This window comes from Polyodon spathula, chromosome 6 (assembly GCF_017654505.1).
Source record: "Polyodon spathula isolate WHYD16114869_AA chromosome 6, ASM1765450v1, whole genome shotgun sequence".
NCBI classification, from domain to species: Eukaryota; Metazoa; Chordata; class Actinopteri; order Acipenseriformes; family Polyodontidae; genus Polyodon; species Polyodon spathula.
Window position 1 is genome coordinate 73195578 of NC_054539.1, and position 12359 is coordinate 73207936.

Sequence of the window (12359 nt, forward strand, 5' to 3'; positions counted from 1 at the left end):
CTGCAATAATGCTATTTATGAATAATAATAATAATAATAATAATAATAATAATAATAATAATAATAATAATAAACGTGAACATGTTATTATAGTGATACTGGTTAAATTGATATTATCCTACTTCTTCAATAACTGCCCTTCACTGCATGAAAGCAGTTACTTATCTTACTAGTACCTTAAGGTAGTTGACAGTATTAAAGCAGATCCTGTCAGTACTCTCTACCTATGGGGAATCGTTCCTCTGCTCCAAGCTGAGCACTTTGCTGGCAGACCCTTTCCTTTGCTCTGCTATTTCACTGAGGCAATTAGCCTCAGCGTCACTGTAGACTGCAGTGTCAGTGGCTGTGCTTCAGCGAGTGACAGCAGAATGCTTCTTCAGGTCTTCTAAATGTGGGAGCCAGCTGATACTAAATCACTTGTATAGTCATGCCTTCTAGTAATCCTGAGAGGGCGGTAAATAACACTCTCCTGATTTAATTAAAGCTGGCATGCTATCTGCTGGTGTTGCTGCTCTATCATTTTACTCCTCCCTGTGCTGCAGTAATATAGATGGTTAAAAGATGACTTGTATTTTACTGATAGATAGGTAATATGCCCAGGGCCTGATTGCTCAATATATAGTACTATGGCATTCTCAGGTGCACTATTTTCATTTTGAGTCTCTTCTCGTCATATTGGTAATGCAGTGATGGTGCCATCTTCTGGCAGCAGGCAGTATTACACAGAGACTCGTTCATTATTCTGTACTCACATTCTTGCATGTGAATTAGGTATAAAAATAGATCCCTGGCATGTCTTCCATATTGCACGCAGGAAATAAAAATGTACATTATAACTATCATATGGAAGATACTGAAATTGGAGAAGGAATCTATGAAAAAGACCTAGGAGTTTTTGTTGACTCAGAAATGTCTTCATCTAGACAATGTGGGGAAGCTATAAAAAAGGCTTACAAGATGCTCGGATACATTGTGAAAAGTGTTGAATTTAAATCAAGGGAAGTAATGTTAAAACTGTACAATGCACTAGTAAGACCTCATCTTGAATATTGTGTTCAGTTCTGGTCACCTCGCTATAAAAAAGATACTACTGCTCTAGAAAGAGTGCAAAGAAGAGCGACCAGAATTATTAAAAGGCATGTCATATGCAGACAGGCTAAAAGAATTGAATCTGTTCAGTCTTGAACAAAGAAGACTACGCAGCGACCTGATTCAAGCATTCAGAATTCTAAAAGGTATTGACAGTGTCGACCCAAGGGACTTTTTCAGCCTGAAAAAAGAAACAAGGACCAGGGGTCACAAATGGAGATTAGACAAAGGGGCATTCAGAACAGAAAATAGGAGGCACTTTTTTACACAGAGAATCGTGAGGGTCTGGAATCAACTCCCCAGTAATGTTGTTGAAGCTGACACCCTGGGATCCTTCAAAAAGCTGCTTGATGAGATTCAGGGATCAATAAGCTACTAACAACCAAACGAGCAAGATGGGCCGAATGGCCTCCTCTCGTTTGTAAACTTTCTTATGTTCTTATATAGTAAGCTGCCTTAGTTTCAGTCACAATAGGAAAGACAGCATCTGACAGTTTCTGATACATTGTTGATTAGCATGTTCAGTACTTCTGTATCCAAGTCTGCACAAACTACTAAAGGAATTAGAAATGGTAATCATTGAAAAATTTTTGTGTGTGTCTCTCCAGAACTATTAAAGCACCTTGAAACTAGTAGCTTCCAATTAGTTCTGGATACCTGTGGTGACACTGTACCATTTATTAAACAAGACGTGCTTTCGTTTTTCACCCTAAACACCAGTAGACCACAGACATCCCTGTTTAGTAAAATGTTTGTGTCAAAGCTTCAGTCAGTTTGTTCATTCTTATATTTGTACACCATAATTCAAATACAGTGCAAACAAAAGTATGTTTAGGATCTTAACAGACTTTTTCATATTTTACAGGTCAAGCTTCCTTTCCCAGTGGATCAAATCACAGAACTTCCAAGGAATGACTTCCAAATGATGATAAAAATGCACAAACTAACCTCGGAGCAACTGGAGTTCATTCACGATATCCGACGGAGGAGTAAGAACCGCATCGCAGCTCAGCGCTGCCGGAAAAGGAAACTGGACTGCATTCAGAATCTCGAATGTGAGATCCACAAATTGGTATGTCCACGCCAAACAGGTCATGTGCCTTGGGAATCTGAGAGATGGGCTGTCATTGAGCCAGTACAGAATCTGCAGTGAACAGGGTGGGAGGGGAAATCAGATCAGCGGCTAATAACACCCATATGTGATTGGCAACAGCATAGTATTAACAAGTAATGTTAAAAACAAATGCTTGTCCATTGTTAGCACACTCACAGTCCCCTGAGGATAGCCTTAATCACACACAATACAGCTTCATATGTCATGAGTTAGGTCCAGTGGCACCTAGGAAAAAAACAAACACTTTTGACTTTATCTTCAAGGGAATTATCTTGAAATATTAATAACACAATGTAAGTGCTAGGGTTAGGAATACTATGCCACATTAACATATTAGATTCCAAGCTAATGTATTGCATAAACATTTAAAACAAAAGCTGGTTGACTGCTCCAAAAGGAGATTTAGATTTAGGTGAATTGTATTGATATTTGTACCAAAGCCAGTGGTGAGTACCTTATCTAAATCTGCAGATCCTCAGTTCATGTCGTATGTTATATTGAATGCCAAACTCTAAAGCAGGTCCACCGCATTCCTCCCCTATTCACCCACCCACCCACAGTCCTCTTTAAATTGTAATTCCTCCTGCTGTGCTGGAGCTACGTGGGTGCATATTGTTTCCAGGATTTCACAGATTCCATTTACCAGCGCATGTGTTTAAGAAGGCAGTAACGCAGGACTGGGTGTGTGGTAAGACCCCCAAATGTGCAAAATATGGAAATATATATCTTACCGCACACCTTGGGAACAGGTTTTTGCATTTAGATACTCAATGTTATATTTTTATACTGTATTGTTTTTCTGTAGCTAATGACTCAGACACGCTTTGACCTTCACAGGTGATGAGCCACTAGCCGAGCAGTAAGACAATTCTTACTGCACGGTCCTGTGATTTTGTTTAGCCAATCACAGCATTTAAATTATCCAGGGCATTTTGTAATGTGTACAGGAACACAGTATAAGTATAGAAGCTAACTGCAATTACAATGAGTTGTATCAGTGTCTTTAAAAATGTAATCACACTGGTTCTGAAAGCTGCTCAGCCTAACAGATCCCTTTGTCCATATACAGTCTAAAACTCTAGGAAACTATAGTAAGTCAAGTAGACAAAAGGTTATGCATTCATCAGTGTTATAACCTGTATAAACAGGTACCACAAATCAATTATTGTTTTGAGAGAACTGTGAAATGCATTAAACTAAATAATCCTATTGTGTGTTGTCAGGTCTGTGAGAAAGACAAGCTGCTGACAGAGAGGAACCAGCTGAAAGCCTGCATGGGAGAGCTGTGGGAGAACTTTTCATGTCTTTCCCAGGAGGTGTGCCGGGACGTGCAGCTCAGCCCAGAGCAGATCCAGTCCCTGCAGAGGTACTGCCCAGTCCTCAGGGCAGCGGATCAAACAGGCGCCACCGCCACTGCCAGCATCAAGCCATCTTCTTCCAAGACCCCCTCACTGGGCTCAGAACAAAGCTTCATGAATTCTCAGTGCACGGGGGAAAGCATGCAGTGCTGCACAGAACCAAGCCCCGCTCAGCTTGGGGCCCAGTGGTTGCCTGGCAACGGATCAGAAAGCTGCATAGGAGGAGTCTCACTCGGTGAACACGAGCCGGATACTTACCTAGAAAGGGGCCCTTCCCTTGAACAGTGCAGTCAGACAGTCACTGTGGACTTCTGCCAGGAAATGACTGATAAATGTACAACTGATGAACAGCCTCGGAAAGACTGTTGCGAATAACTTGGGCTCTTTATTCTCCCCCATGCCTGGTAGGTCAGTCCAGTTGGGTCGGTCAGCTTCTGCCAGTGTTCTTTGGGACTTTCTTTTAAGAGAAAAGGTTGACACTACAGTTGTCTTAAAAGCAGCAATACTGTTCTCCAGGTATTCTCTCCTTTGCATAAAAATGGGACTTTAATCCTCACTATGGTGCTACACCTTGCTCATACAAGGAACTCAGCAGTGGCAACACTGTTTTTACATAATAGGGCAGAGAACATCTCAGATTTAAAAACCTCTACGGACCTAGCAGCAGCTCTACTTGTGTTTCTCTCTCTCTCTCTCTCTCTCTCTCTCTCTCTCTCTCTCTCTCTCTCTCTCTCTCTCTCTCTCTCTCTCTCTCTCTCTCTCTCTCTGTGGCCCATGTCACACCGATGCAAACTCAGGAAATTGTTCTGAATGTTCAGTATTGTTCATAAGATAAATGACAGTTTCTGGAGGCAGATCAAGAGTTTCATACAGCAGCTAGACTGCACGTATTCATATGCAAGAATCTCTTCTGCATCCCTCGTTTGTAGCATTTCTGCAACTGGAACCCTTCATGTGTCCTGCTACAGAACTTCAAATTCAAACATTCCTCTTTTGCCTTTTACAATATTAAAGTAAAAAAAAAGCAGTTACTTGGTTAGGTTTCCATGCATCAACAATATCATTTTTTTGTACTTATTTATAAAATGTTAGAACGCTTGTTTGGCAGATGGTTTAATGTATATAGGTGTGGCACTGCCATAGGGTGCCATTTGAGCATAGTGACTTTGGTCATGTAAAGACTACATAAAAAGGTTAACATTATATTCACACTAGGCTTCAGCTGAGCGTCGTTACCAGGGTCGCACAGATGCTGTCATTTCTTAGTTTTGCTTTCCTGTCTTCAGAAATGTCCTAGTATTCTTACACTCAGGATACCAGCCTTGTTAAAAATGAGCTGAAATGTAATGTAATGGGTTGAGTGTTGAAATGAGAAACAGAGAGCAGGAAACAGGTCATGCGTGGTGAATATGAACTGATTACCTGACACTGAGTAACACGTTAATGAGACCTGTTATCTGTTTGAATTCATAGCGGGCAGTTATATAGGGGTGTCCTGATGGAGAACAGGGCGGGTCATGTAAAAGATTTGAAAGGAGAAATAACATGCTATTTAAAAAACAAGCCAGGGGGTGAGTTTTTGGCCATGTTTCTCATCGGTGTAACATTATTCAGTGTTCATTTTATTTCAGTTATTGCAAACAGTTGGCGCTTTGGTATAAACGTATTATAAGCTATGCTGCAGTATTATCAGTAGTATACGTCTCTTCTTACTTTGTCTTTTATTCTGTACTATTAGACTTTGGTAAGTCTTATCAGCTCCTTTAGAAATCTTAGCACTTTTTTATGAAATGCTCTGAGCACTCAAAGCGCAAATCCGGCTCTACAGAATGGGGTATTTTGTAATCTGGAGTTTTGAAGCCCTGCAAAACTAGGGAAGAATGCACTTCATTTGGCACTTATAGAAATTGCCCCCCAGTGGTAACAAAATATGTTGTTTTCCTTGTAAATTTATAAACTTGTGCTAATTTGGAAAGAATTTGGGGTTAACAAGGAAATGATCATACTTAGTATTGTGATGCCTGAGATGATCTGGTTAAGAATGAGACAGTCAGTATTTCAAATGACCAATCATTAAACTTTTATAAAGATATTCTTGTTTGGATATATATATATATATATATATATATATATATATATATATATATATATATATTATATATATATATTGCATCTCCTTTATTGCATCTGATTCTTAAATGCATGTAGTATCATAGTGATTGTTTAACTTTCATCTAGAATGGAAGCTCCTCGTTGTAATGTTGAATGATGTAGTTCTGCGTAGTTACAGGAATGTCTAATACTCATTTACCCATTCATTTGAGTCCGCAACAAGAGTTCTCCAGCTGGATTTATTCAGGAAACAAAAACACAAAACAAAAATGCAAACTAAGCACATTCGGTATTTTTATTGTCTTCAGTATTATGTGAAATAAAAAAGGATTTCCACAAGTTAAACCTGACACAGTTGTAGAATTAAGAGCCATAAAATCCAGCATGTCATGACTTAATAATCATTAAACTGGAAATACAAAGCTTTATACATTAGATAGAGTGTCACTAAGGGGAATGTAGATATATATATATATATATATATATATATATATATATATATATATATATATATATTTTGATATTTGTTAAATGATTGTTTTCATTCAGTGAACCCCTGATGCTTGTAAAGACCTAGCTGAAAGACTGGCTTATGTCTTGGCAAGCCTATGTGCGATTGCATTCCAACAGCTATTCAACCACAGCTACTCATCCTTTTTACAGCAGCTATAACGCATGTGAACCTGGCATTCATGTACAACAGGCAACACTTTCCAAGGACTCTGAACCACTGCTCACACAACTCGGCTTTTGTTAAGCTTCAGGATTGCTAGCTAACTATAGTTATCAGTGACGAGTTTGTAGAATTGTTTCATTCTTTGTTTTTGATTGACGTAAATGCGTATGTTAGTGCTTTACTGAACTGTATTGCAAACCACCAAAACAGATTGTTATCAGATAATAAAAAAGGAGACTAGAATGAGGTGAAGGATCAGCTACAAGTCTGAAAGGGATCATTATTGATCCTTTGTTGATCATCAGTTCAGTAATATTAGAAAAGCACATTCAAGTCAAGAAGTCCCTTATTTTGCTCCAGATTGGGCTTCATTTTTACAACTCAAGTAATGTTTTGAGCCTGCATTGCAAACCATAAGCTATAGATGTATTATTTGCATAGCAACAAGTGTATAGAACGGTTCTTGCTTGTATATGATTCTCTAAATTGCTTTCCTCTGCTTTATTTGTATAAAACAGCACCCAGAGAAACAGGAGAGGCTGCATAAACCCAGTGTTAGCTTTAATAATCAGAAAGCTTTGGAACCAGGCTTTCATGCCACCAGGTAGACTTCTGACAAATCTGTAATGTATATATCAACCCAAAAGCAGGGTGGAGTCCCCAGTGTGAAGTGATATTACTTCCAAGTGAGCCCCTGGTTGCTGAAACAGGAAAGGGGTTTATCCAGTGAATTTAAACCTTGCCTGGGATATATGTATTGCCCTTCATGGCAGGTTTGTGCTGCGGCCCTGCTTTTAGCCTTGTCTCATATGAAGCGGTTTCTTTTTTCAAGTAGTAATCTATATGGTATCGATGAGCCTGTGTTGTCTCACAGTGCCATGAGTATAAGGTTTCAATCCAGTATGATTGTGGAACAGACATTGTTTTGCTGCACACAGTTTTATTTGCTGTTTTTACTGTAAGACTTGTCAGTGTTTGACGCTTTTATATTTCACGTTGCTCATTTAATTTGATCCTTTCTCAATTAAGCAGTATTATTAAAGTCTGAGTATGGAGATTAGCACACACGCAGAACCCACACAAAGGGCTATGTGATGCATTCTTTGCATAACTAGTGTGAAAAAATGAATTGAGTTTCATTTTCTTAAGCCTGTTTGCCAAATTATGCAGACAGGCTATTTCTATCTGCTCTATATCATATATATATATATATATATATATATATATATATATATATATATATATATATATTATGTGGACAATACACTCTTTATTTAATTAACGTTGGAACTTCATGAAGTGATTTGAGTTGCGACGAATACTTCAACCAACTATAATTCTCTGATATAAGAATATTTATATATATATATATATAATATTATATATATACTATATATTATATATATCTATATATATATATATATATATATATGCGATGCAAAAGACAGAATTGAGAAGCAAGGTGGCAAATTGCAAATGCAGGGTGAGTAGAAATGGAGTTACATTTGTTAGCTCGCATGTTTATAAGGCTGCTTATCAAGTCACCATTTCCACTGGCTTTATTAAGAGCATTCTGACTGCTTGAATCTGGTTGCTAAACTTTATACCAGTGTCCTCTCTTTTGGAAGACAAAACACCAGAGGTGATGTGAAAGGGAAATGTGTGTCTTGTGTCTAACTTGTGACATTTGTGTGGGAATTCGGTTTTCTCTGTATAAGTAATGCTTTGTATCGACTGTAAGAGGCCACTTCGTAGTTATTTCCATGTGTTCCACAGCCTGGCTTGACACGTCTTTGTTTTAGAAGCATGTGGATACAAGTGCACCTCCAAACTTTGCCTTACCTTTTCAGAGGCCATATTCACAACAGGGTGAAGTCGGTGTGCAAGGGCCTCCAAGTCCTGCCCCAGCTCAACAGTATGGACTTTTTCACACTTATCTACCTGTAAAATCCTTCATACCTCTCATAACTGCTCAATGACTGTATCAAATTGCATCAGGTGTTTTTTCTACATGCTTTTTACACAGATTATATGGGATTAATGTATTAGTAAAATTTGGTGCATCATTTTTTTATGTATTAGTTCTAGGCTTGTAATCCCCAAGATTGTTTTTCTTGCTTTCTAGAAGATTGTGTTTTTGTGTTTATAGATGGTCAGTAGATAACTGTAATGCTTATTCTGTTACTAAGAATTTTTACTTCTTTTTTTTTTTTTTCCAAAATGCTATGACCCTAATGGATTTAAAGACTTCTTAAACCCCATGTAAATACAGTATTGTGCAAAAAAAATCCCCTTTTCATTCATTTGAATTGCTAGTGTTTTTTTTTTTTTTGTTTGTTTGTTTTTTTTTTTTGTCTAGACACCATTTCTGTTAATGAAATAAAGAACATATCATTATGTATCATAAGCTTTTGTGTTTTTATTTTTGTCAGGGTGTTTCACCCAGTGGTAACAGGTGATGTTTATGCAGTTCACTGTTTCTAACAAAACTAGTTTCTGTACATTTAAGAATTATAAATCACGTGCTAATGGCCATTATGATTATAGTTTGGGTAAAAACATTTTAATACTAACACAGTAGAGTTCCGTTACAATAATAATAATAATAATAATAATAATAATAATAATAATAATAATAATTTTAAGGAGATAAATGAAAGAAATGCATTATGATGCTAAGAGAGACACTGACACAGAGTTTGAAATAAAATGTTTAACATTTCTGAAAGCTTTGTGTAAAAGAGAGAAATGTTGTAAATGTTATGTATTACAAGTAAACAAGTAATGCAAACACACTATAGTATTGTGTCTGTTATATTTGATCATTGTTATCTGTCTAAAAACATGATGCTATTATCTTTACTTTAATGCCGACGCATCGTTTATATACATAGTAAAGTGTCTGATTGTAGAGACGACGTTGGGGTACGGTCTTTACTATGACAAAAGTATTACAACGATACCATTAGCCAAAGAACACCCGAAAGTATCCTTTCAAATGTTGGATCTTTTTGGTGAGCTAGTTTAGTAGAGATACACCGCAGGAACACCAACGCATGTTTAATAAATTAATTTAATAAATTAACTTCTACAATTTCTTACATAAATTCTAGTTATTTGGTTGATTTGAAAAAAAAAAAAATTCAATCATTGATGAACATATATGTACATACTATGTCATACTTAATTTATATCAATAATATGTACACAAATATACATTAATTAGTAAATGAAAATTGTAAATCTTTTAAGTCACCAAACCCCCGATCCATGAGTATTGTGTCTGTTATATTTGATCATTGTTATCTGTCTAAAAACATGATGCTATTATCTTTACTTTAATGCCAAATAGTTGATGGCAACAAGACTCTCCAGAGAAACTATTTTCCGGTCTGTTAATGCACCACCAGAAGATGCTGATACTGTCACACCATATCACTGCTTCAAGAAATTTGTCACTGATGACATGCTTTCTGAAGTGATGATGCAAACTAGTCTTTACAGTGTTCGGACCACATGTCAGTCTATTAACACCACAGCTGCAGGGCTTGAGCAGCTTCTTGCAATACACCTCTACATGAAGATTGTGCAGAAGCCAAGTGTGAGGGCCTACTGGGAGAATGAAGCACGCTACTATCCTGTCCAGGAATCACTTTGAGAAACTGACATGCTACACTTCACAGACAACAGTGAGGTATCTGAAGAAAAAGAAAAACAAGATGTGGAAATGTTTGGAGTAATTAAACAGTTTTCTGCAGGTTACACTTGAAGACTGTAACCCTGCAAAGGCAAACGTGCACATCAGTGCCTTTGGATCAAAAATGGAGAGAGGTATTTACCATGTTGGTATTGTGCGCACAATTAGGATGAAGAACTGTGACTTGAAAAGGAACAACAACGACAGGGAAGAGGATCATGTGACTACAAGATTGAAACAGAGCAGAACATAGTTGCTGTTAAGACCTATGTTGATGTTGGTAGGCCAGCAATAGTGAGTAAATGCAACACATTTGTGGGAGGTATTGACCTGCTAGACAAGTTCTGCTCACTATAAATTCTCTCTCAAGCCCTGCAGGAGTATTTGTACATTTGGTGGCACAGCGTTACCATGGCAGTGGTTAACATACGGCTTCTGTATTAGAGGCAGAAGCAGGGGTGTGATTAGATATGGGGTTGGTAATTTAGCACCAGTAGTCTCTCTGGTGTTAAACTTTCAAAACAATTTACTGTTTAATTTTCTAAATGCTTTGCAGTCCTGACACTGTAGCTGCAGCTCATCATGTTGGCACCTCGCAGGTATGAGTCCTATGAAAATGCTGCAGTTCATGCAAGAAAACAAATGAGCCCACAGATCATCCCAGAGACGGCTGGCTCTGGTGAGCGCAGGTTTTGCAGGCTGAAATTGGTCAAGGCATATTTGAGCTCAACGATGACTCAAAACTGTCAAATGGGAGCGAAGTTGTCAAGAATGTAGAATACTCAGATTTAATAAAGGACTTTGCTGCCGCTAAAGCTAGGAAAATATCTTTGTAATTTATGTTCTTACTTAAAATGAAAAAAACAGGATTTGCTAATGCCCAGGGGATAATTTGTTAGAATTGTTGTTGTTGTTATGGGTTTATTTCTGCCTGGTTATTTCCGCCACTGCCCTTTCAAAACCCACTTATAGTCGGGTATTACAGTATTTTTCAATAGGTCTATTGGGGCATGATCATTTTATTAAAAAATATGTTTGGAGTAGACTGGAATTTTGAGTGCTTTGACGTTGTGACTTATATAAACTGATAAAGTCCAACAAATGAACAGAAACACATACTTGTTAACATTTTAATTAAATGAACATTATTTAGTGTATCTGAGCATTAGTATATTGCATTATGCACCTATATACTAACTTTAAGATACAGTTGATACTGTAGCATTCGTTTGATGTTCTGGACACCGTATTTAATCATCACCGCCTAAAGCCAGCCCTGGCTACAAGTATGCCAATCCAATTATACATTAACAATGTAAAACAAGTTTTCATAATTACAACTTGTGGCAAAGCTTCTTTATTTACAGTAACAGGATGGTTTCATTAAAGAGGACGGTGCCTGTGTGTTTATTTGTTCTGCGTGTCCCTTTTCTAGTGGGAACATGGCTTTTTTTAACAAACAATACAAAACAAAACTCAATTCGAGCTCTCGTTTTGTAGGGCTAATTAAACTTAGCAAGATGTGTAACTTTCAGACACTAGCCCGGCTTACTGACTTTAAATACGTTATTCACAAATGTAATAAACTTTGCTTTAACATACACAGTGTAATTCACATCTATAGGGCAGACCGGGTTTTGTTGTCACACGGGTTGGTTGTCACAGCACCTATAGCTTTAACACTAGATGGCTCTCGCTCATGATACTAACACTGAGTTCTGTATTTAGTTGTATGAAAGTCCACAAGTTAGCACTATTTTTTAAAATTGTTTTCATACTGTAAGTAAAAAGTTAAGATCTTCATATTCATGTTATAGCGCTTAATAGTATGGCTGTGGTGGAGGCAGTCTCCTCCTCACTGGCTGTGGGGACAGTTGCATCTCCTAATCTGGGATGCAGTTCCTCCTCTGGCTCTCGGGATGGGCACTAATCCTCTGGCCGAGGACAGCAGCTCCTGTTTCTCTATACGCCTCACCCTCGCCTCCAGCTGCTCCCTCAGCAGTGCCTCTGGTGGCTGATGATCGCTAGTTGGTTCTGCCTGTGCATCCTGGCAGCCAACTGCTGTGTGTCCTTCCTTGACTCAGCAGGACCAGTCAGTTTAGCACCAGAATGTGGAATGGAGTGCTTCATATGTATCAATAAGGGTTTTAGTGATACATTTACAAATGTATTAATTTTAAGATACAATTAACATTTCACTCATTTACTTTTTATAGACAAGTATGTTTATTACATTTAATTGAATTACCGCTAGTTGTGAACTTAGTCTGACGAACTGTGGGACTTTGCTAACTTTGTACCAATTTTACACAC

The 12359-nt window shown here is 37.7% G+C and overlaps 1 protein-coding gene across 2 annotated transcripts in view; it reads left to right on the forward strand.

Moving 5' to 3' along the window:
• bach2b (BTB and CNC homology 1, basic leucine zipper transcription factor 2b) overlaps window positions 1-5644 on the forward strand; it is a 91844-nt gene extending 86200 nt beyond the window's left edge. For both annotated transcript variants that reach the window (XM_041253686.1, XM_041253687.1), the window contains exons 4-5: window positions 1955-2161; window positions 3427-5644. In XM_041253686.1, coding sequence (XP_041109620.1) covers window positions 1955-2161; window positions 3427-3936 — 717 coding nt within the window. In that variant the 3' untranslated portion in view covers window positions 3937-5644. The remainder of the gene's footprint in view (window positions 1-1954; window positions 2162-3426) is intronic.
• Window positions 5645-12359: the final 6715 nt, after the last annotated feature.